The sequence below is a fragment of the Pipistrellus hanaki genome (genome assembly GCF_964339955.1).
Source record: "Pipistrellus hanaki genome assembly, chromosome: 2".
In the NCBI taxonomy this organism is placed as follows: domain Eukaryota; kingdom Metazoa; phylum Chordata; class Mammalia; order Chiroptera; family Vespertilionidae; genus Pipistrellus; species Pipistrellus hanaki.
This window is the reverse complement of record NC_140504.1, coordinates 54994171-55018834: the sequence shown is the minus strand read 5'-3', so window position 1 is coordinate 55018834 and position 24664 is coordinate 54994171. Positions and strand designations below refer to the sequence as shown.

Below are 24664 nucleotides of genomic sequence, written 5' to 3'. Positions count from 1 at the left end.
AAAATATTGTCTTCTATTGCTACCATGTTTCCCCGAAAATAAAACATCCTTTGAAAATAAGACCTTACAGGTTTCCTTCTGAGTGAAATATAAGGCATCCCCCCGAAAATAAGGCCTATCTCCAGACTCTTGATATTGCAATAAACAAGCCATTCAAAGACAATTTGCGCATGGAAATTAATGACTACATTGAAAATAGAATGGAGAGAAATCAGCGTGGAAACTTTGTGAAATCTAAACTGCAAGAAGTTGTGACTTGGGTGAAGAATTCATGGGAGAAAATCACTGACAGTTGCATTGCAAATGCACTGCGAGCAGGCTACCTTGACAAGAAGTACTCATTTAAAGACAGTGCTATTGCTAAACATGAGAGATTTAGTCCACTGATTCTGAAAGAAATGGAGTCACAAGAAATTCACCAGGAAATTCAGGAATTGGATTGTTATGATGATGCTCCAAAAGATGATGACACGATTGTCATTGAATAAATGAGTAAATTTTTGATACTGTAGGATTCAGTTTGTCTGGTTTGTGTTGACAACTACCGTACAGTATAGGTAATAAATTTCCTTTATTTTCATTTAACAATAAATGTGGACCATATTCTTCTTCGTGGGAAAAATAAGACATCCCCTGAAAATAAGACCTAGCCCATCTTGCCGGGACCGGTTTGGCTCAGTGGATAGAGAGTCGGCCTGCGGACTGAAAGGTCCTGGGTTCGATTCCGGTCAAGAGCATGTACCTTGGTTGCGGGTGCATCCTTGGTGGGGGGTGTGCAAGAGGCAGTTGATCGATGATTCTCTCTCATTGATGTTTCTAACTCTCTATCCCTCTCTCTTTCTCTCTATGAAAAATCAATAAAATATTATAAAAAAAGAAGAAAAAAAAAAAGACCTAGCGCATCTTTGGGAGCAGACATTAATATAAGACACTGTCTTATTTTCGGGGAGACAGGGTAGTTTGTTGAGTGTTATTATCATGAATGAATTTAGGGTTTTGCCAAATGCTTTTTCTGAATCTATTGAAATAATTGTGCAGTCTTTGTCATTTATTAATATGGTATAGCACACTGATTTTTATATATTGAACTGACACTGTGTATTCCTGGAATGTATCACACTTGATCATCTATAATAATAAAAACATAATATGCTAATTAGAGTGGAGGGAGGAGAAAGGAAACCAATACGACTGTTATTTTAATTTCTTTATTTATCAAGAATATCCACACACACAAAAAATCAGGAGTTACAAAAACAAGTTAAATGCAATATGGAAGCATACTAAATACGAATACATTTCACAAACACATAGGCAACAGAAACCTGATTAAATTGCTTCTTGAAATTTGACTATTTAAAAACAGAAGTGTAAAGGAAAGACATTCAGACTGGTTCACATGGACTTACAGGCAGGTGGAGGAGCCCTGCTTTCCAAAACCAGTGATGGAGTCCAGAGTCATGGCCTGTGAGGTCTCCATGGACACAGGTGGGGAGTACATGAGGAATACATATCTATAATAACAGATGCTGTAATTATTATGTTTATAAAACTGTATACACACAGAGAAAGCCCAAGGAAGCTTGCAGACTAAGCCTTGTGCTTTCAGAGAGCTGGAGGAACTGAACCCAATTTAATCCTGTTTTTTTGCTCCGTGTCAGACTCCCCAAACTAGGCTACTTAGCAGCTTTCCATGAATGGTCATCAGATCACTTGATTCTGGGGTGCAGATAATAAGCTTCCCTATTTACAGGAGGAATGCAGATTGCTCTGAGGAATTTGGTGTTGTAGGGTAGGTTAAGTCTTGGATGGCAACCATTGTCCTGAATGTAACAGGTGAGAAGACACTCTGGTTTCTTGCTCTAAACAAACTGGTATTCCTGTTCTCATTGCCATAGTGACCAAGCGGTGCTGCTGGTTCTCCAGAGCACGTGGGCAGGGAGGTGCCTGTCAGACCGCACAGGTGGGGTTCCGAAAAAGCGTTTAAGTGGGATGTAGATAAATGCTCAGAATTTGAAACAAAGTGGAATGTTCTCCTTTTGTTTAGAAGAAATTCCATTTTTAGTACAACTTCCTCAGCGTTGCCTGTGCAGTACTATCTACATAATTTCCCTCTCATTGTCTGAAAATGAGATCTTATGTCAAGTTTTAAATCTTTGTTATTCCAAATACCTGTTAGGTATGGTATTGAGTGGGGTTGATAAGGACACAGGCCAAAGGAGACAGGAGAGACTGACTGCCCACCAATAACAACGTTAACATTAAATTTCCACTCTTCCTCTCTTGAAATAACTCCCTTTGGTTCTCATCTCTAAATGGAAAGCCATGACTGTATCCAAGAAGGTTCAAGAGGAAATGCAAAAGTGAAGACCAAGGGCACTGGGTCTCTTCCCATTCCTTTCTAGGGCAGGGTTTACCCAGAGGGCTCTGCGTCACACTCAGCACAACCTGTGGGGCCATTCACTGAGGTCAAACTTGGTCAGCTTGTTGATTTCCTGAATCTTCTTCTTAGAACAATAAGTTTTCATTGTTCCTAAGAAGAAGGAAAATCACAGGAACCTGTCTCCTCCGGGCCAATGACCAGAACCACAGACTTTACAACGTATGAAATCGAAAGGTTAATACATTCCTACCTGCTCACTGAGGAAACCGAGGCCCAGAAATAGGAAGAGCCAGGGTGGATCCTAGTTAGTGGTGGATCAACGAGCATATTGATAGGCTGGGATATCTAAGCCTTGCTTAGGCTGCACTTGTCTCCATCCTTTGAAATACTGATTTGCATGAACTTAGAATAACTGAAAACTAATTAGCTGCTGGATCTTGAAAGCATGTATGGAGACACTTCTCTTCCCCTGGCTTCTGGCTGAGGTGCCCACTGCTCCTGGGGCAGGCGGCTGACTCCCCGGGAGTCCGGGGGTGGTCTCTAGGCTGCAGCTGGTATGCGGCAGGGTGGGAAGTCTGGGTTAGAGCAGTCCCTGCACCAGAAAGAACCCAAACTCCCCCACCTTTGAAATGGTAAGACTACTGGAAAATAATGACAAAAGCTTAATTTCTAGTCAAGAAAACAAACTATAAAAGAACAACAATAATATAATGATAATAACTGAAAAATGAAATCAACGTGCCAAAAAAAAGCTTTACAGAAAAATAGCACCTTTGGTAAAAAGTATTTTTAAAATTTGGTTGGGTCTCTAAGTGGCTGAATGTCAACAAGTATCTGCATCATTTGGTTGCACCCTCCCATAAACCCCATCAGGTCTGAGGGATGCTGGGTAACTAGCCGAATGGCTATGCATCTAGAGGCAGTGGTTGGGGCCATGAGAAGCAGACACTGGAGTCTTATGCCAACTGGAAAGGGCTGGAAGCAGAATGCGTTCCTCTCCACTGAGCTTCCCGAGTCTCTCCTCTAGGGTAGTCTGCTAAGTTCTCTCTGGTGCTGCTTGCCTCCCTGCAGCGTGTTTATAGCTGTAGGAGACTCAGAAGTGGTTCCGATCTGGACCCGCTCCTCTGCCAACCCTGATGCAGTTTCCTTACTTGCCCCCAGCCCCGAACCCCGTTTATACCGTTTCTCTTAAATCACTCCTAGAAATGAAGGCTATGGCCCTTCCCCTCCTAGCCAGCCACCCCCGTTTCCTTTATTGCAAAACAAACAGACGAAATAAAACTTGTTGCTATACAAGCAAATACTGGTGATTTGGCGATTGCAGCAGACACTTGTGCATACTGAACTCGACGCGGAAGTGGAGGAGAAGGTGCCGGGCTCTGGACACCCTTCCCAGGTGCCTCCTCCCTAGATCTCTTTGGTGCTCACTCGCTTGATCTTCTCAGCTGTTTCCTTTGAGAAGCAAGAGAAAAAATAAATGATATTAAAAAAAATTAAGTGGCATTTATCTCGTCCTCAGTTCTTTATCTAGCATTGACAGTTACATGCTTAGGCAGAATTTTAGTTTTGGTTACTTGTCTGTCTCCTGCATGGATGGCAAACAACTTGAGGTCAAGGAGCGTGTTTTATTCACAATATGGTCATGTAGGGGCTGCCACGGAATTAAGAGTTGTCCCTATTTGAATTCCTATGAAACAATCGGGTCAGACATTATGATGCCAGTCTTAAAGACGAAGAGAAGGCTACCAAATGGGAAGTGCTACTAGACGTCCTGAGTCCAAATCCTGAGAGGTGTGAAGAGCGACAGGCCCTGGAGGCACAATACCTGGGCTTCGATTGGGGCTGTGCTACTTTCTGGGAGATTTGGGGCATACTCTGAAGCTTTCCATGCCTCAACATCTTCAATACAAAAACAAAGTAATAAAGTACCATCTCTTACAGCAAGGTGTAGAGGGCCACCTGAGAAGGCACATGGACATTCTTTAAATTGTTAGCTGAGCCTGAGGCACTGGCAGAGTACCTTTGTCCAGGTGTCAGCAGGGGCCGGTCTAGATATGTAAATCCAGTAATGCTAGGGCATAGTTAAGAATGCAAATAAGCTCCTTTGACCGTATAAATAATCCGGCGTGGCTTGGGGGGTTCGCTTGTTGCTTCTCCATCAGAGAGATGGCACCCACCTAGCTCCCAGTTTGATGAATCTATTTCTGCTCCTGGTCTCTTAATCCCCAGCTCCTCCACTCAGGAACCTGTCGTTTCCCATGATGGGCTTGGGAAACAGAGAAACAGCCCCCCGCAGCAAGGATACATTTCTTCAAAGGAGACATTTTTCTTATAGCCAATAAGTGCATGAGGAGACAGTTAATCATTAGAGAAATGCAAGTCAAAAAATTACAGTGAGATGCCACTACACAGGGATGACTAAAATAAAAAAATAAATAAAATAAAAAACAATGACAAATGTTGGCAAATTTGTGAAGAAAATGAAACAGCCTGGCACTCCTCAAAAGATTAACAGGATTATCATATGATCCTGCAAGTCCATTTCTAACTATATACACAAGACAACTAAAACACAAAACTTTTATAAGAATGTTCATAACAGCATTATTCATCATAGCAAAAAAGCGAAAACCTAAATATACACCAGCCTATGAGTGAATACACAATATATGGTATATTCATATCATGGAATGTTATCTATACATGTAAAAAGCATAAGCAACCAGCTGACCTGCCGGCCCAGCTAGCCCAGTCCCGCCCCTCTGGCCACCTTCTAATTAATTTCCTTTCAATCTGTGCACCAGGCCTCTTAGACATAAAAAAGAATAAAGCATGTATTTCAACAGTAATTGAAAAATCTTGAATAAAATAAAAGAATGAAGCACTGATTCATGCTATACGGATAAACCTTGAAAACATTATGCTAAATGAAAAAAGACAAATAGAAAACACTATGTTTTGTATAATTCCATTTACATATGTCCAGAACAGGAAAATCTATAGTTATAAAACAGGTTAATGATTGCCAGGGAAGAGCGAATGTAGAGTGACTTCTAATGGGTATGAGGTTTCTCTTGGGGATGATGAAAATGTTTTGGATACATGGTGATGGTGGCTGACAATCTTGTGAATATACTAAAAACCACTGGATTGCACACTTTAAAGGTGTGAATTTTGTATGTGAATTATATCTCAACAAAAAAATTTAACAGGAAATAAAAACAACAGTGACAGGTATCTAACAGAAACACTGTTGGTGCCCCATCCACAGCCCCAGTCTTTAGCCTCTCAGTTCACTGACATGGCTTCTGCCTGCCAGTTCCTGCACCTCTTTTTCTGGTTGGTGGGCCAGAAATGCCATGTAATTAATGTTTGCTGGAGGGAACCTTGCCAGTGGCTGACAGGAGTTCGGTAGGAATACCCTCAGGCATGGTAACGCTGCTCCCAGAGTTCCTCACGAGGATTAAGCTCCACTTGCCTACGGTGATAACTGCTGGATTTGCACTCTGTTGCTTCCTTCTCATTCTGAGCAACTCTGTTGCTTCCTTCCCATTCCCTTCTGGTGTTGCCTGGGATTACCTCCCAAATAAAGTATTTGTACTTGAGTCCTTGCCTTAGCATCTGCTCCTGAGGGAACTCACACAGACAGAGACACTTAAAAATGAGAGTTATTCTAATTCACTCCCCACTCTCTACCCTGATCGTATCTCCAACCTAAATGCAAGGAATCCCTATGAACTTCTTTTTTTCTTTTATGGAATTTGTACTCCTCTGGAAACTCAAGACTGCCGAAATATGGAAAAATAGAAGATGGGAGGTTCTGCATTGGCTCAAAAAACTGACATGAGGTTTCTACACTATTAGTGGTAATGACAAAATGCATATAAAATTCAATAAATATGAACAATTACTATTAATATTAACACTTCTTTAGTTTCGAGTCAAATATTTCATCCCAATAGTTTAGCAGTTCTTATGACATTTATATTCCTTAAAAACTTCTACAAGAGAGTCCTAACCGGTTTGGCTCAGTGGATAGAACATCAATCTGTGGACTCAAGGGTCCCAGGTTCGATTCCGGTCAAGGGCATGTACCTTGGTTGCGGGCACATCCCCGGTAGGGGGTGTGCAAGAGGCAGTTGGTCGATGTTTCTCTCTCATCGACGTTTCTAGCTCTCTATCTCTCTCCCTTCCTCTCTGTAAAAAATCAATAAAATATATATTAAAAAATAAAAAAATAAAAACAAACAAACAAAAAACAACCCAAACTTCTACGAGAGAGAAGGCTTGAATGACCAGACTTAGTCTACAGACAGGTGGCCTAAGGTGCAATATCCTTTGTTAAGACTATGGTAAACAAGTGGAAGACAGGCCTGGGAGTCCAGTATACCCATGTTTTCTCCCTAGGTCCTTAGCAAAATATGTCAGTGTATCACAATTTTGCTAAGAACCCTATACCCAAGAAGGCCTTCAACTTGACATAGAACCTGAACAGAAATTTTTTTTTTAATTGATTTTTTACAGAGAGGAAGAGAGAGGGATAGGAGCTAGAAACATCAATGAGAGAGAATCATGGATTAGCAGCCTCTTGCACACCCCCTACTGGGGATGTGCCTGTAACCAAGGTACATGCCCTTGATCAGAATCGAACCTGGGACCTTTCAGTCCGCAGACCGACGCTCTACCACTGAGCCAAACCGATTTCGGCCTGAACAGAATTCTTATCTCAAGTCTCCAGGAAGCAGATCCTCAAAGTTTCCTGTGTTTGTCCCCCCAGGCTGTTTTCTAGCCAGCTTTACATTTAACTTAAATCCTTTCTGGTGCAGTCCAAACCCACTAATTCCATGCACACTGAGAGCCAACTATATACCAAGCCCTGTGCGAATTCAGGGCTCCCATGATGAGCAAGCTACAGAGCCTGGCCTTCAAGAATCTATGGTCTTCGGGTCTGGGCACCGGTTGTGACAGGAAACAGTTAACTTATTTAGCCCATGCTCATTTGCAAACCACTTGCAAATCACCAACTGGCTGAGTTTTACTTATTAAACAATGTGCCAAGTTGCAATCTATATCTGTTAGGACCCGAGGGACCCTGCAAGGACCCCATCGGGGAACGGTATCAGTTTGATTCTATAGGTGTATCATTCAGGACCTACTGTATTAAACAGCGTGCACCTTCCTGGTCTCCCGGGACGTTAGGCAACATCTGCGTGGTGGAAGGGCCTGGTGGCGGCAGATACCCGAGTCAGCACAGAGGCTGCGACTCACCTGGTGCTTTTGGAGCCCTTGGACATATCTGGTCATCTCCTCCTCTGTCTGGGTCTGGGCCATCTTCTGATTCTTTCCTGCAAGAAAAACCAAGACTCAGAGGTGGCTGAGGGAAGCCAGTTTCGGGTCCCACGGGTATCTACTTTCTAGGTTCTTAATTTCATCACTTGTTTAATCAGTAGAAGAGGTGAATTATCCACATTCCTCTGACACCTCCAAATCAACACACTGCAATTAAGCAACCTACTGCCTCCCTTCTCTGGCCTCTGTCCCTAGTGACTTTAGCTGCTCCAGTCCATCCTCTCCAGGAGCTGGCCTTGCAGAAAGAACTACGGAGAAAATCTGGACCCTGACTCAGGAATTCTTCTGGGGCAGTGCTTCCCTACCTTTCACAGGCCCCGGAGAACATTTCAAATACAAATGCTCAGACTGCGCCTCCAGAGACTCTGATTTAATTGTTATGAGGCAGGGCCTGGGCACAGGGTTCTGTAAAGCTCTCAAGGTGGTTGTGATATGCAGCCAGGGTTGATCCCCACCACCCCTACAGTGTCTGCCAAATCTGCACAGTGAAAAAATCAAATCAAATCAAATCACAGAATACATCTTAAGTACACAGGTTTCCAAGCTGCTCTTTTGTGGACTCTGATTCAGTCGGTTTGGGATGGAGCCCAGGAATCTGTACCTTTATCGAGAACAGCACTGTTGTTAGGAAATACCGATCCACTGCTGCTTCCAGACTTCAGCATAACGCAGCCCCCCAAGGCAACTTCCCTCTGGCTCCAGCTGGCTTCGAGTCTCAGTGCCCCTTCCTTTCTATGCCATTGGGATCTAGGATCTAACTTTCAGGTATTGACCTGAAAATGCCTTGGATGCCACCTCTACAATGTCCTCTCAGGTCCATGGCCTGCACACCAAGATGGGCATGACCATGGAGAGCGCTCTTTATACATAACCACGTAGGGCTCTGAACATGGGCCATCAGAGAGGATAAACAGTCCCATTGCTGTGGAAATGGGCATGGTCCCAGGAGGGCAATCATTTGGATTCTGTCTGATGCATGTGGTGGAGGCTCATTATGCAGATGATTGTAAGCCAGCTGTTCACCAATTGCCTGCATCTTAGAAAAGGATGGCTACCTTTACTAAGCCAGACCAGGAGCAGTTAGGTATGAAAAATTACTTGGGAAGTTTTGGGGAGATGAGCAGGGTACAGAAGGCCTCCTGGTTGAGGCAGGCTACGTATTGTTTTGAAATGTTCTCTCTTAGCTTCAGTAGCTCCTGTATACTTGGCCTGGCTACCATGGCTTTAATTTGGCCTCCAGCAACTTCTAGGCATATCTACCTCTAAACAGCCTCTTCCTGCATTTCCACTTGTCTTTGGAGTTAGGTAGGCTTCCTGCCCTCCCACTCTGAGAAGAGACTTGTCCCTGGGGAGTAGGAGACGAGGGATCCCCTGGGTAGTACTGAGCTCCATTTGTTTTACTGGTGTCTGGGCTTTTAACCTAGAAGAAGCTCTGCCTGGATCTGTGACTTCTGTCTCCAACTACCAGATTACCTGACCTTGAACATGATCCCAGGACCAGCCTGCTTTTTCTTGTCTCTGTTTTTTTTTTTTTTTTTTTTTTTTGAATTATTGAAATTTTCTATTTCAGAGAGGAAGGGAAAGGGAGAGAGTGATAGAAACATCAATGATGAGGGAGAATCATTGATGGGCTGTCTTCTGCACACCCCCAAATTAGGGATTGAGCCCACATCCTGGACATGTGCCCTCACCTGGAATAGAATTGTGACCTCCTGGTTCATAGACCAATGATCAACCACTGAACCAAATCGGCTGGGTTCAATAGGCTTTTTCAGATATAATTTTAGGTTCACTCCATCTGGTATACATTTTGGGCTTGATTCCTTCCAACTGATCTTTCTTCCCATATGTGACCTGGCTTCACCCTTGTCTGTCTTGCCTCCACTCTGAATGGTGCCTAGTTGCTGTGGAATTGGCTGTTCCCAGGGATTGGCTGTAATCTTTGGCATCATTGTAGTCCAAGATCCTAATGGGACCCTAGTGGTTTTGCAGTGGCCTCCCAAACTCTCTCTGACATCTCTATATCCCCAAGTCACCCTGCCCACGTCTCAAGTACTTCAACTTTTTTTTTTTTTTTTTTTTTTTTTAAGAAATATCTAATTCTGTTAGTTCACAGAAGGTCTACATTCTTCCTTTTTTTTCCTGCTGAGAATGGGTGGTGAGGAGAATCGTTTTATCTTCCAAACACCCAAATCTTTTACATATAGGATTTTCTAAGCAATCATACGGATTAAGTGGGTTAATATGTAAAGTGCCTGGAACACTGTTCTCACTAAATAAGTGTTCACTTTCATTATTATTATTATCACCATTCCAATCTCATATCAACATTTGTTCTTGTCCTGGGACTTGAACCTCTTTTGTTCCAAGCCTCTGGAGTGATTTTCAAACTTTCTGCGTCTGGGATAGTGCTTTGTCCCTAATGCTGCCTTCTGGGAGCTCCAATATGACAAGTTTGAGTCTGTCACTTGCTGGCCAGGTTCCTTGCTCCCAGCTACCACCGTCCTCTTTTCCATCATCCCCACCCTGACTTCTTTCTTGGTGATTTCATGAAGGGAGCTCTGTCACTGCTGTTCCTTCTTCCGCCTGAGGCTCAGCTCACCGTCACATGTCATGGCTGTGCAGACCCAGTTTCCGCAGGCACAGACACAGCGGTTACAGTCCACCTCGGTCTCAGCTCCATCGGCGTACATTTCATCCTCCAGGGCACACTCTGTTGGGACCAAAAAAGAAGGGACGGTAGTTTAGGGTGAAGGTGGAACACAGAGTCCTGACTACAGTCTGTGCACCTTAGACAAGACCTGCCAGTCCCTCAGAGGCACTATATCTGAGCAAACGCTACCAGCAGCCAAAGGTTTTGGACCTGAACATCACTATGGAGATGATGGGCTGGAGCCCACCTAGAATTGTGGAAGGGAATTTTCTTAGCAAGCTCTGGATAGGGCCATCAATTTTAGTCCCTCAAAATGCTCCCACTCCCCCTCACGCCCTGCTTCTTAGGGGAAGCATACTCTTCTCTGGAGGGTTGAAGGCTGGATTGAGGCACTTAAGGAACTCTTGGAAGCTGAGTTTCCAGTCAGCATTTTCATCAGACAGCTCAATGAGAGCATCAACACAGAGTCCTCTGAAACAAAACACAGGAGAAATATGTCAGCCATACCTCAGCTTCACTCCTGAAGAAAGAAAATAAGTGTTAGGACCACACATACCTGGGGCCTCGGAGGAGGCCAAGAAGGTGACTGTTAATTGATAAAGTTTCTCTCTACACTGACTTCCCACAACCATCAACCATCCTGACTCCTGTAAGCACCCAATCTTCAGTCTGTTACACCGAATGTCGGATCACTCAAATGTTCCTCCCCAGACAACTAAAACTTCCTGCATGGTTTTGTCCAATTTGGATTGACAAATGTTTCATTACCTGCACACCAGTAATTGCCTTTCCCTATGGTGTAAAGTTGACCAAATAAGGAAAATCAAAACAGAAGTGAGATAAATCTATACTAATAAAAGGGTAATATGCTAATTAGGCCAGGAAACCTTCAAGGAAACCTTCTGGACATCCTTCCAGACAGAGCCATGGTGGTGGGGCCGAAGCAAAGGCAGTTAGGGGCAATCAAGCCAGCAGGGGAGGGTGGTTAGGGGCAATCAAGCCAGGAGGGGAGGGCAGTTAGGGGCGAGCAGACCAGCAGTGGGGGGCAGTTTGGGATGATCAGGCTGGCGGGGGGGCACAGGCAGTTGGGGGCGAGCAGGCCAGCAGGCAGAGTGGTTAGAGGCAATCAGGCAGGCAGGTTGTTGAGTGGTTAGGAACTAACTATCCTGGATTGTGAGAGGGATGTCCGACTACCACAGGGATCGAGCCCAAACTGACAGTCAGACATTCCCCTAGGGGTCCCAGATTGGAGAGGATGCAGGCCGGGCTGAGGGATACCCTCCCCATGCACTAATTTCATGCACCGGACCACTAGTAGACTATATGAGTGCAATGTGTGATTTGAAAGAATGTGGAGTTCAAGCAAGCATCACCATTCTAGAACAAGACCTTCCAGAAGTTTCCCAGAATCTCAGCTCTTACTCTTTCTGTGGCCTGGATTTGAGCCCTGGTTCAATCACTTACTGCCCATATGGCCTTGAGCTAAGTTATTCAACCTTTCTGTGCCTGTTTTATCATCTTTAAAATGGAGACAGGATTCCTCCTTCACTGAGATGGAATGAACTTGTAAAATATTGCCTAATTTTAGTTTATCAAAATATGAAGGCTTGCTGAAACTGGTTTGGCTCAGTGGATAGAGAGTTGGCCTACAGGCTGGAAGGTCCTGGGTTCGATTCTGGTCAAGGGCATGTTGCCTTGGTTGCAAGCACATCCCCAATGGGGGGTGTGCAGGAGGCAGCTGATGGATGATTCTCTCTCATCGATGTTTCTAACTCTCTATCCCTCTCTGTAAAAAAAATCAATAAAATATATATTTTTTAAAAATATGAAGGCTTTTCAAATAATATACTTAGGCCATGGACTACTATTAAGAAATCTTTCTAGAGTCTGGGCTTTCATGCTTGTACTTCTTTTGGACAAAGTGGTGCTTACACTATTCTTAATTCTTACCAATGTACTGGAACCACACCAGAGGTTTCTTAGGGATTCATTTTTATTACGATTTGCTTTGGAATGATACCAGAAAAGGAGAGGGACATACTCACATTTGTAATCATTAGAGTTCTCTACATGAAATAGCACTGATTATCATAAAAATCAGATCTAAGCTACAGTGAAATAATGCATTAAAGTAATTCCTTCAGAAAATTAACCATTAAAACATTACCCATAACACTCAGACACAACTTGGTTCTGATGCAACCTTGATCATTTACTTAAAATTACATGCTCCTATTCCTTGCAAGTTCTAGCCAAAAACGATAACCGTTTCATCAGATACTAGTGGTGCTCAGTACATTAGTTCATAATGTTCACAGATTAGACCTGGACAGAATCCTATTTAGCTTTTACTTCGCATTAACGCTGGTGGCTCCTTTGTAGTAGGAAGGAGTTCAAATCCCCTCTCCCATCCAGCCTTCCTCTCACAGACCCCGCCCTGCCGCTCTCACGCCACTCACCTAAGCAGCTTGTTGTTCTCCTGGTCTGCATAGGTGGTGATGTTGATGGCCGTTTCATTCTGCTCCACAAATTTCAGGAACTCACTGGAGTCCAAGCGAGAGTCACCATTATCAAAATTCTAGAAAGGGGATGAAGAGATCTTTGAGGAATAGTTTGTAGAACCCAGTTCCAGCATTCCCTCATTGGGCTGGGCCCACCTCTGGTTTATCTTGTTCTTGGCATGTTATAACCAATCCTGCCCTGACTTAGCCTCAGAGAGCAACAGCACCAAAGGCTCGGACCCCTGGGCACCCAGAGAAGGCATCTGGGCCTCGGGATGAGAGAGTGAAAGTGCCTGGGTAGAGGCCACCGAGGGCCTTTCAAACCCAGACCCTGCCTGGGAGGGCAGCCTGAGCGTGGCCTGCGGAACCAGAAAGCCCAGGGGGCTTCAGGGACTCTGCAGACAGCCTCGAGGGCAGCCCTGAGTTCAGGCCAGACACCCCACCGCATCCTTAAACCCTAACAAACCTGGGGTAGCAATGCTGTGAGCCAGAATCTCTGTGGCAGAGCCCAGTAAGTGCATATCTTTCTTTCTTTCTTTTTTAATTGATTATTTTATTGATTATTTATTGAGTATTTATTTATATTTTATTGATTTTTTTACAGAGAGAAAGAGAGAGGGATAGAGAGTTAGAAACATTGATGAGAGAGAAACATTGATCAGCTGCCTCTTGCACACTTCCTACTGGTGATGTGCCCGCAACCAAGGTACATGCCTTTGACTGGAATCGAACCTGGGACCCTTCAGTCCGCAGGCTGATGCTCTATCCACCGAGCCAAACTGGTTTCAGCAGGAAGTGCATTTCTAACACGCTATTTGGGAACAGTGACACAGAAGGCACTCAGAGCTCACAGGACCATTTCTTAATGCATGATCTCAGCTTCCCTGGCCTTCCCAGTGCTTAACTTTCACACTGGTACCCTTCATCAGGGAGGAGTCAGACGCAAAGAGCTTCCACTGAGAACCTGCAGGCAGAGGTGGTGCAAAGTCCCCCACCCTTGCCCTGTGCATGGGCCCCACTACAGACATGAGCACAGGTCCTCAGCTGTCCAGGCTGTCCTCATGGCCCAGCTGACAACCCATGAGCACAGGGGGAGGGTGTATTGAGCTCAGGCATTGTCCCCACTTTGTCAAGATGCTAGACCAAGACCTTGTGCTCAGGCCCAGGCTGCAGGAAGAGATTGTCCATTTTAAGGCTTGGTTTAAATTCCAAGCTGGACACTTATTTTCCAAAAAAATTCCAATGGAAAACATTTTGCCTTTCAAAATTCTTCCCTTAGGTTGCCTCATACTGCTGCCCCGGGAGTAATCAGCACCCTCATGTTTCCTTCAAGGAGGATTCCCAGACGGTGTAAGGAATTCTGGAAGGAAAGTCTGTCCAGGTTTCTAGGTGGAAGGTAAAGACTGCCCTTCCAACTGTCCTTGAAGCTACCAACTGTCCTTCCATAACTGTCACGGTTGCATGTATTCCACTCTAAGGCTTACGCCTCTCCAGGGTATGTAGGACAGCATTGTCTGAGACAACTATGACAGCCCTTGTTTAGTATCTGTTCTTCATTCTTGTCCTAATTCCTAAGAAGAGATCTCAGATGTTCTGTAGTCACCATATGTTCACCCGAGGAACCTTCCCTAGGTGTTCACCTTGTGAGGTCTTTATTAATTAACACAGAGAAATAAAGTAAGGTTGGGCAGGTGCCATTCTTAGCAGCCTAGGACTTTCTTGAGTCCAAATGCTGCAAATATTGGACATTCCGGAGCAGCTTTTATAGACCCAACCCCATCAGGGCCTGAGTACAGACTAAGTGTGGAGAGAGGAACAGCCCAGCAATGGCTGTGGACCCAGAGAGAAACTAGGGGCACCCGGAGCCTGACAACTACAATACAATCCAGGAAGCTTTCCAAGGGCAGTGCTGAGCGCACTCCCTGCACATTCAGTGGGACCAGAGTCCAGGCCTGAAGCTGAGGGAGGGGCCAACCTGCCTGCACTCATCACACAAGGACCTAACCAGCCTACTCCCGGCCAGGTCTGCATGTGGCAGCCACAGGAAGACAGAGGTTTGAAACCAGCCCTGAAACAGCCTGGAATCCTGAAACCCTAGGGGGCCTGCAGGGGTAGGGGGAGGTCGAGTCAAGACTTGGACCAAGAACCTACCTAATTCACTGTTCAACCAACCCCAGTCACAAAGGCACAGTACCTCTTTACACCAGCATTTCCCAGATCTACACTCAAGATAACAACCCTTTTCTCCTTTGTAACCATAGGGTTGTGCAAGGCAGGAAAGTGTGCTCTGAGGCCCATGGTTGGGTTTACTGCAAGTTTGGAGGTTGTAGAAAGGAGATGGGCTCGGCCAGGCACTCAGTCACGTACAGCAGCTGGGCTGATGGGAAATGTAATACTGGGGTAAGGGAGATGGGAAGGCTGGATCCGGTTTCAGCCTGGCCACCTGGAGTCTGCTACCCTGAGTCAGCGTTGTGTGTGTGGCATGGCCATGAAAGCCTCTTTCTTTACCTCTTCTCACTCTCTCACCTAAGAAAGAGGGACCAAATCCCCCAGCTGAGGTGAGAGCCTGATTTTGGTCTTTTCTGCATTCTGATTAGATTTGCTTTCCCATTCATTTTTCTATAAGGAATGCCAGCTGGGCTAAGGGCGATTCGTTGGTTCAGAAACAGTCTCTGTGAGATATCAGATCGCTTAGAAACAAGCAGCTGTTTGCCTAGTGGGCGGGAGTCTCCCTTTGAAGACTCCATATACTAGTACAGGTCTCAGATAACCATCAAAAAGCAGATGCTGAAGGACAGATACAGGGCTTCCAACGGCTCCACAGTGTGGGAGTGGTTGGGACAGAGGGCACAGTGAGAAGGGCTGTGCTTTAGCATCCATGTGTGATCTCTCAAACACTTGGAATCCAGAGAGAGATGCTTGTTCTGCCACAGAAGAGAGAACTTGCTATCTAAAGACAATAACACAAGCAGACTCTTAAATGATCAGGGATCCTATTTCAAGCCAACGCAGTACGTAGGGTCCAGAATGTCAGTTAGAAAGAGGAATCCATAGACGGGGTTGGTGCTGACCACATCTGGTGACCGCAGAGCTGGCAAGAAATTCCTCGCGTGACCTGAGTCCTGCCTGGTTAGATTCTGGGACAGAAGGCCCTGAGGCCCGTGAGGGCGTGAATGTCTGGGGATGAGTGTTCCAGGGCATCTGCCCCAAGATGTGTGTCTGTAAGGGAAGGGGCTTTAGTGTGAATGTGGGAATGTAGGTAACTGAGTGTGTGTGTCTGTGTGTAGGACATGCTCTGGGTGGCGTGTGCATCTTGGTAAGTGGGGTGTGTGTTGCTGTGCGCACACGCACTTGCTTTTGCATGTAGTTTGTTTATCTCTGACAGGGACATACATTTATGTGCGTCTGTGTTCTTGTCCATCAGCTGGTTCTTCCAACTATCTCAAGCTCCCAGAAAGATCTCCTTGACATGGTGGCCTTGCTCATTGCTAAGTACTATTTCTACTCTCACTTCCCTTTTTGAAGTAGCATCTCTCCTGTTCCCAACGGGAATAATCTGTCTCTTTAAGAGAGTAAGTATCTAAGTTCATGAAGGATCCTGGACCCATGAAATGCCAATCCATTGACTCTTCTCAGATGAGAGTTGCTCTATGGGCCATGGGTAGTTAGTTAATGACTTAGAGAAATATCAAAGTAGGTGGGAAAGAGGCTGAGGAGGTATTTTTGTGTCGGCAGCCAGTTCTATAAGGTGTCATACGGGACGGGGGCATGGAGACATAGTTTTCATACATAAGCTTACCAACACCTTTGTTGGTTTAACTGCACAAACAGAGCAACACGTATTCAGTGTTTCCCAAAGTGTGGTACGTGTATCCCCAGGGGTACGGGAAGAGTTTGGTGGGGGTACGCGTTGCACTGGAGTTTGGTGGGGATATGCACTGCACCGTGCTTAGCTGCGCCTAATTCTACATTCTCATGAGTACGAGGGGTACTCAGCATTACGAAAATTATAGAGGGGGTACACATGTCAAAAGTTTGGGAAACACTGTGTGTTAGATCATAAGGATTGTACTGCTGGGCTCCCGCTGATCAAGCTGGTCAGAAGGCATCTATTGCTGCTGCATGGAATGACCTATGGGGAGGAAACACTCAAGGACTCTCTGCTGGTTTGTATTTCCTCGTGGTCTGGCCATGGGCGACCAGTCTTTGACTCTGACTTTGGATTACCTTGAAGTACTTGTCCAGGATTTCACTGTAGTTGCTGCCTTTAGAGAACCAGCCGTCCGGAATGATCTCTGCTTCCAGCCACTGGATGATGCGGTGCCGGAGCTCATCGCGGTTGGACTGATAGCAAACGACTGCAGGAAAGTGGGGAGGTCAACCGACGGTGAGTACCCCAGTGTCACCCAGCACCCACTATGTGAGTGCGCCATCTCTCTGCAGTCCCACTGCACGTAGGGAAACAGGATGACCATGCACATGCTACGGAGGAGTCAACCCAGGGCACATACTGGAAAGTGTCGAACCCAGGATTCAAGCTCGCATCTCTAAAAATTTTGTAGAGATCAAGAATATTGAAACAGAAAGCCTATGTTGCATAGTTGGGGATGGGGGGAAAGTAGAGCAGCAAAAATAAAGGACATTTTCATTAACTTTAGGAGGCTGAGGGGGTGGGGAAAATCAATCCATCAACAGAACAGCTCTCTTGGCCCAAAGATAAAGTAAAATAATAAACGAATAAAGGAGAGCATTGCATTTCTTTATGGCTACTAGATTTCTGATTCTCTCTGTATAGCTTTCCCTTCTCTCACCAACTGGGTCTCTCAAAACTTCCACCTACATTTTGCACTGCCTGCATTTTACTTTATTATACACAACAAGGCCAACCAAGGGCCACACTGAAGCCAGGCTCTGGGCAGCTATGTAAGCCACACGGGAACAACAGGTGGGGCTGAGAGTTGGGGAAGCAGGGAAGGGAAAGACTTGGCCAAAGGGAATTCCTGGAAGATAATACATGTTAGGATGTGTAAGAGGCACTGAGCCAGTGAATAAAAATCTGGCACCTCTCCCCACTCTGCCATTTCTTAGCTGTGGGATTCAGGGAAATTCACCTGGCCTCTCTGAGCCTCAATCTCCTCATCTGCAAGGTAATTACAATAAAACCTACCCCACAAGGTTATTGTAAAGATTTAAGGAAACATATATGCTAAAGGGGTCTGAATATATAAATGACGATGAAATTTTACTATTTATTCGTAGAAAATCACAGAAGAAATCCCACTGGCATTTCAGATTACCCTCCCCCATTTCTTAAAAAGTTGTGCCTCTGATTCTGCTCGTGCCCTGACAACAGGATATCTTGTAGATCACTGAAGGAAGTGACTTCCCCGTCCTTGCGGTCAATCACCACTCAGCAAAAATGCAAAACGCAGTAGACCTTCTGACCAAACCCGATGCTTCAAATGACAAACACACAGACAAAAAATGCAGTTTTGCAGCTTTTCTGAGTGATGCTGAAGAGCGGCCAGCTGTGGGTCACAGAGCTGACACAGCTCTGGAGGTCTTCAGCGGGATTGTAGAACACAAAATTTCCATCAAGAAAGTTTCCTCCCTACAATGCACACTGCATGGATGGACCTTGGGAACATTATGTTAAATTTTTAAAAAGTGAGTGAAATAAGTCATTCAGAAAAAGCTAAGGACCATATGGTTTCACTCATAAGTAGGATATAAAACTGAAACTCCTGAACACAAACAATAGTGTGGTAGTTGCCAGAGGGAGGGTGCTGGAGGCAAAGGAGGTCCCAATACCTGGGGCAGGAGAAGATCTGACTTTGGGTGGTGAGCACACAATGCAATATACGGATATTGTAACATAGAAACCCACACCTGAAACCCGTACGTCCATGTTGACCAATGTCACCCCAATCAATTTAATTTAAAAAAAAATTTTTTTAAAGATGCACACTGTGGAAAAATAGGCACTCACCTGGGCTGGCAGATGGACTTACAGGTTTCTTTTCTGAAAGACAAAAGAAGCCAAGAAAAAATAAAATTTCTATTTTACTAGGATTAAAATGGCCCCACATTAAGAGGCCACTTGTAACCTTTTCATCATTTTGTCTTAAGTCCTGTCTCCTTTCCTTCTTCCAAGACCCAAGTTTGGGGATCTTTTCCTTCCTGCTTTGTTTGCCATTTTGGGGCCACTGAGTTCCCTCCTGATCGCACACCTTGTCCTGCCAGATTGCGGGATAGGGGAAGGTCACTGGGACTTTGAGAACTCATATGGAATCACCATGGAAACAGAGTGGAGACCAACATGTGGGCAACGGTTTCTTGTTTCTTCAGGGAAATTCGAAGCTGAGACCAGGTTAGGCAGGGCAGCGGTTAGGCAGGGGGCAAATGTCTAATTAGCAACAAGCATGGGACCCCTTTCCTTTTATCCTTATGGTAATGGTTTGAGAATGGGTAAAAAAGAGGAAACATAATACTACCAGGGCTGGGAGGTACCCACATTTTAAAAGCATGGGAAAAGTGAAATTTACCTGCTTTTAAAAAAGATATAGAATTCATTTAAATACTTCCTTATTATTATTATTATTATTATTATTATTATTATTGATTATTGATGTGGTTGCCTATCCACTATTCAGCTGCAGACAGAGCTGGCAGCCCCTGGGGGTCTGATACAGGAAACCCTGGGTGGACACCTGGGCCATCCAGAAGGATCCTAGCAAGCTCGTGGGCGCCAAGAGGCTAGGCTTCCAAGAACCTGGGTGGTCGCCACGGCTTTGGGTGCCGTGTCAAGGCGGAAAGGACTCCGGGTATCCCTGCCATGCTGCTCTGCCTTCTTGGCTCCCCATGGCCACAGAGAGGGCGCGCCTTACCTTTGCAGTGTCCATCGTAGTCCACCTGGATTTTGGATCCAGTGAGGCAGGCATCCCGATGCAGCTCACAGTGGTTGAGGTAGGTCTTGCCGTTGCTGCCACACACAGGCCTCTTGTGAGGTTTGCATTGCTGAAACAGAGCTGGGTGTTGGTGCAATCCAGGGTGCCAACACACACACGGAGCATGCACACACGAGCACACAGCCATCTCCTGAGGACTCCCCACCAGCACGATGGCCTCAGCAGTGGGAGCCCCAGCCCTGGCATCTGTGACCGCACCCCACTTAGTGTTGGAGGCATCTTATCACCTTGCAGCCCCATATGACTGTGTGTGCTGATCCTGGGTCAGGGTCCTCTCTGCTATTCAGTGAAGAGACAGACCCACCCCTCCTTGCCACACCCCTCCCTGCCACACCCCTCCCTACCAAAAGGGCATTTCATTAGAAGTCAGGAGTTTGGAATTTTCATCGCTTCATCATTTTGTAGTAAGTTACTCAATGTCTTTGGCTGACCTAAGATCCCTTAAACTTCCAGCATTCTATGACACAAAACAGCCAGAGCTGAGAGCTGGAAATGTGGAGACTGAAAGGCAGGTAAACTCCACACCTCTTCAATTCTTCTGTGGCTGGATCTTAAGGATCTTGGCTCTCTTGCTTTGTTTGTACTGTGGGGCCATTTTGTTTTCCTCCCAATCTTACAGTGCCTGCTGTGAAGCTGGGGGTTGGGGGTGGGGATGCCTGGATCTTTGTGAAGTATTACAGAGAATCACTGTGAAGAAGGAAGTGGACTAAAGTTCACTTGGCTACTCGGCCCTACTTTGGCTATTTAAAGTGCCGTGATCACAGGCAAGCTCTGTTTCTTAGGACGTTTGTGATTTCTGAAAGGAGAGAGGGGGAAGCAAGTTCAGCTCAGACGTAGTAAAGGCACCAAAGCAAGGAAGAGCAGATGCAGGGAAAAGAAACACAGGACACTGGTGCTGGGAGGTAGCCCCAACTTTCCAATTTACAGACAAGAATGCCAAAGCCAGAAAGACAAACTGCACTTAACCAATACTTATTACTGAGTTCTTCCATGCGCTGGGCCCTGGGCAAAGCCACGTACAGTCTCTGTCTTCATGGTATCCCGTGGCACTAGCTTGCTCAAAATCACACAATTGTATGTGGCCGAGCTGAGACTAGACGCCGGGCTGCTGAGCCTTAAGTCTGGGCGTAACCCACCACACAGAGGCCAGCGCACCTCCAGCGAGGCCCTGCCAGGTCTCCAGCATATCTGTTTTCCTAATTTCTAAACTGGAGGACTTCCTGTCTGGAGCGATGGGTCGGGATCCTTCCTCTGGAGACTAACCTGGGTGTATTTATTTGCACAAAGACAGACGCACTTGGGGCTCGAGTTGATTTGACAGAAAGAGGGGAAAGGGCACACGTTCAGGGTTGTTTGCCTGCCGAGCGAGAACTGATCAGACTCCTGCTTATGAAAGACGCATTTCTCGAAAGCTCACTTTGCTTTTTATGGTTCATTCAAAACCAAAACAAACCTGAAAAGCCTGCTTTCAGTCTATTTTTAAAAATTTGCATATCCTCGTGGAAATCAGTCCTACAGAAATGAAGGCAGCAGCACGTAGGGCTATTTGCACAAGGATGGTGTTGTTTCGTGGGAAATGTCCATCTATAGGGAAATGATTGGGTAAATCTGTGCTTTTATACCACGAAAGATCATGCATCTGTTAAAAAGTGAGTTACAACTATACATCCTGACCTGCAGGGCTTTCCATGATATATGCATGAGTGCAAAACGCAAATTGTGTATATACATATCTATAACTATGTGTTATGATTCCGTTTTTGTATAAAATAGAAGAAATCTCTCTACATGTTTATAGTAGCAAAGGCAAAAAAAAAAAGTGAAACAAATATATGCCAATCTGTTAACCTGGGTTTTGGATTAACTCAAACTGGTTAACTCAGACTAATGGGAATTGAAGGTTATGCTGAAGATTAATTTTATGTTTTCATAAATACCTGTACTTATTTGACTTACATAAAGCATTTTGCAATTTAAAAATCTTATAAAGCTAAACTTAAAAAAAAAAAAAAATCCCTGTGTTCACAGATATCTGATTTTTAACTCCTGCGATGAAAATTCCACTCTTTTAAGACAGACCGGGTGTGCTTTCATAAAGATGATGACATTGTGGGCACTGCGGTGCCGACTGGCAGCTCCAACGAGGCAACCACACTGTCCTCTGGCTCCTGACCTCAGCACTTACCTCAATGCAGAGGCAGGTGGGCTCTCCCTTCTCTGTGACTGCACATTCCCGGCCGGCTCCGCAAAACACATTGGCACAGATCTTGGATTTGCTCCTTAGTTCTTCCTAAAACACAAAATCATAAAAGAACACCGTGTCACTGAAACGAGCCCATGATGGGATGAACCGATGGTGGTGATCAAAGTTCAAGCCCAGGGCTTGGTCTGGAATCACGGGTTGAAGGGTCCTGATTAGCCACAAGTTGTCCCCAGTAGCCAGCACCAACCTTGCCAGCACTTCTCCAGCCCAGGCCACCTCTGAGTCTAAGATTGTTTCTTAAAGAACAAGAGCTCCTTCCTTTCTTACATGCTCCCATTCTTCTAAGAACATTTATTGGTTAATATAATATTATCCATTATATGCCAACACTACACTAAGGAATGGAGATATAAAAGCACAGTCCCTGACCTCAGGATGCTCTGTGACTCTCTGAGGAAATACAAATCAAGAGGTCTTTAAAAATCGATATAGAGGCACCAGGGAGCTAGAGAGATGGAGGGCAAGAATCAAATAAGACACTCTGAAATAAGAGGCCGTCACTTATTTATAAAGGATGAGAAGAATAGACTGGGCTAAAATGGAAACTTTTCCTGTCAGAATGGCCAACATCAACAAATCAACAAACAACAAGTGTTGGCGAGGTTGCGGAGAAAAAGGAACCCTTGTGCACTGCTGGTGGGAATGCAGACTGGTGCAACCACTGTGGAGAACAGTGTGGAGTTTCCTCAAAAAACTGAAAATGGAACTCCCATTTGACCCAGTAATCCCACTTCTAGGAATATATCCCAAGAAACTAGAAACACCAATCAGAAAGGATATATGCACCCCTATGTTCATAGCAGCACAATCTACAATAGCCAGAATTTGGAAACAGCCTAGGTGCCTGTCAGCAGATGATTGGATCAAAAAACTATGGTACATCTACACAATGGAATACTATGCTGCCATAAAAAAGAAGGAATTCTCATCATTTGCAGCAACCTGGATGGAATTGGAGAACATCATGCTGAGTGAAATAAGCCAATCAATGAAAGAGAAACACCACATGACCTCACTCATTTGTGGATGATAAAGAACATTATAAATTGATGAACCAAGAGACAGATATAGAGACAGTAAAGCAACAGGCAGACTGTCAAATTACAGTGGGGAGGGGAGGAAGATCTGGGGGAGATAATAGATCAACCGAAGGACTTGTGTACATGCATATAAGTACAATCAATGGACATAAAACTCTGGGGAGGGAGAGAATGTATGGGAGGGAGGGGGGGGGGCAAAAAAAAATCAATAAAATATATTAAAAAAAACAAAAACAAAAACAAAAAAACAAAATGGAAAATTTTTTAAAAATATATTTTTATTGATTTCAAAGAGAGGAAAGAAGAAAATATAGATAGAAACATTAATGATGAGAATCATTGATCAGCTGCCCCCTGCACGGCCCCTACTGGGGATCAAGTTGGCAACCTGGACATGTGCCCTTGACTGGAGTGAAGCCTGGGAACCTTCAGTCTGCAGGCCGACACTCCATCCATTGAACCCAATCAGCTAGGGCATAAATGGAAACATCTGAGAGTAATATGGCTATCTGAAAGACCAAAATCTCACTGAGTAGTGTTCAAAGCAAAAGAATAGCCAAACTATTGAAATGTTGATCTGCTGCTTTTATTTGGTCTAATTCAGCCCCTGTCCACATCTGCCTCTGGCTTCAATACCAAGAGGGCCAAACCATCTGATAAGCAGTAGAACTAGCCTCAAAACACTTCTGGTCAGATATTCCTGTACAGACATATGCACTAGAACTGAAAAGGCAGGGAATGGTTCCAATCTATGCCTCTGAAAATGTGGGTGTTGGTAGTTATTCATCTGTCAGTGACACACTCGTGCCAGCCCCACCTCATTTGCCACTCAGGCCAGCAGTAGTGGTGGTTGAATGAAGGAGAATGGGATTCCTCCAGCCACTCTTCCAGACAGCCTGCACAGACAATCTCACCACAGGCCTCCGGCTTGCCCACTAGGGTGGCACTGGCTGTGCTAAAACCAACAAAGATGGCAGGAGTTGTAATGGGTCATGCGACTGGCCTAAGTAAGGGTGGGGATGGAACCTGAGATTCTTCCCTTCAGGCCATGTCTACTGTGTCATGCAAAGAACCCACACTCACAGACTCATGACTGTTACTTCTAACAGCTGGTGTTTTATATCCAAGAATAGGTCACAGAAAGCAAAAAAACAAAGTAGATATTGAGAGCTGAGGGGCTGTGTCCAATACAGCTGGTCTGCTGCCACCCGGAGGCTGCTTTGCAAACTTCAGGTTATTGCTTTCTCTCCTGAGCCAGCCTGCGTGTCATGCGAGGCTCCCATTGGTCTGGAAACCCTCGCCATGTTCACATCTCATTGGTTCACGGGCTTGGCCACACCCATTCTTTTTTGGATGTTGCTAAGGCGAATTCAATAAAGCTGGCAGGCAAGGAAGAAAAGAAAGTCATTCCCAGAAGGCTGGGAGGACTAGCTGTTGTTTCCTAAGCCAGGAAGAGCGATAAAATCAAACATATTCTCCAGGCAGAGCGGTCCTCTTGGAAACTGTG

At 45.1% G+C, this 24664-nt stretch overlaps 1 protein-coding gene across 1 annotated transcript in view; it reads right to left on the bottom strand.

Annotated features, from left to right (window-relative positions):
- Nucleotides 1–1189: 1189 nt before the first annotated feature.
- FSTL1 (follistatin like 1) overlaps nucleotides 1190–24664 on the bottom strand; it is a 58524-nt gene continuing 35049 nt past the window's right edge. The window contains exons 3-11 of the mRNA XM_084871764.1: nucleotides 22040–22144; nucleotides 19774–19903; nucleotides 18876–18908; nucleotides 17114–17244; nucleotides 12845–12963; nucleotides 10744–10856; nucleotides 10335–10445; nucleotides 7652–7728; nucleotides 1190–3835 (exon numbers count right to left, since the gene is read on the bottom strand). Of these exons, the coding sequence (XP_084727890.1) occupies nucleotides 3791–3835; nucleotides 7652–7728; nucleotides 10335–10445; nucleotides 10744–10856; nucleotides 12845–12963; nucleotides 17114–17244; nucleotides 18876–18908; nucleotides 19774–19903; nucleotides 22040–22144 (864 nt within the window). The 3' untranslated portion in view covers nucleotides 1190–3790. The remainder of the gene's footprint in view (nucleotides 3836–7651; nucleotides 7729–10334; nucleotides 10446–10743; nucleotides 10857–12844; nucleotides 12964–17113; nucleotides 17245–18875; nucleotides 18909–19773; nucleotides 19904–22039; nucleotides 22145–24664) is intronic.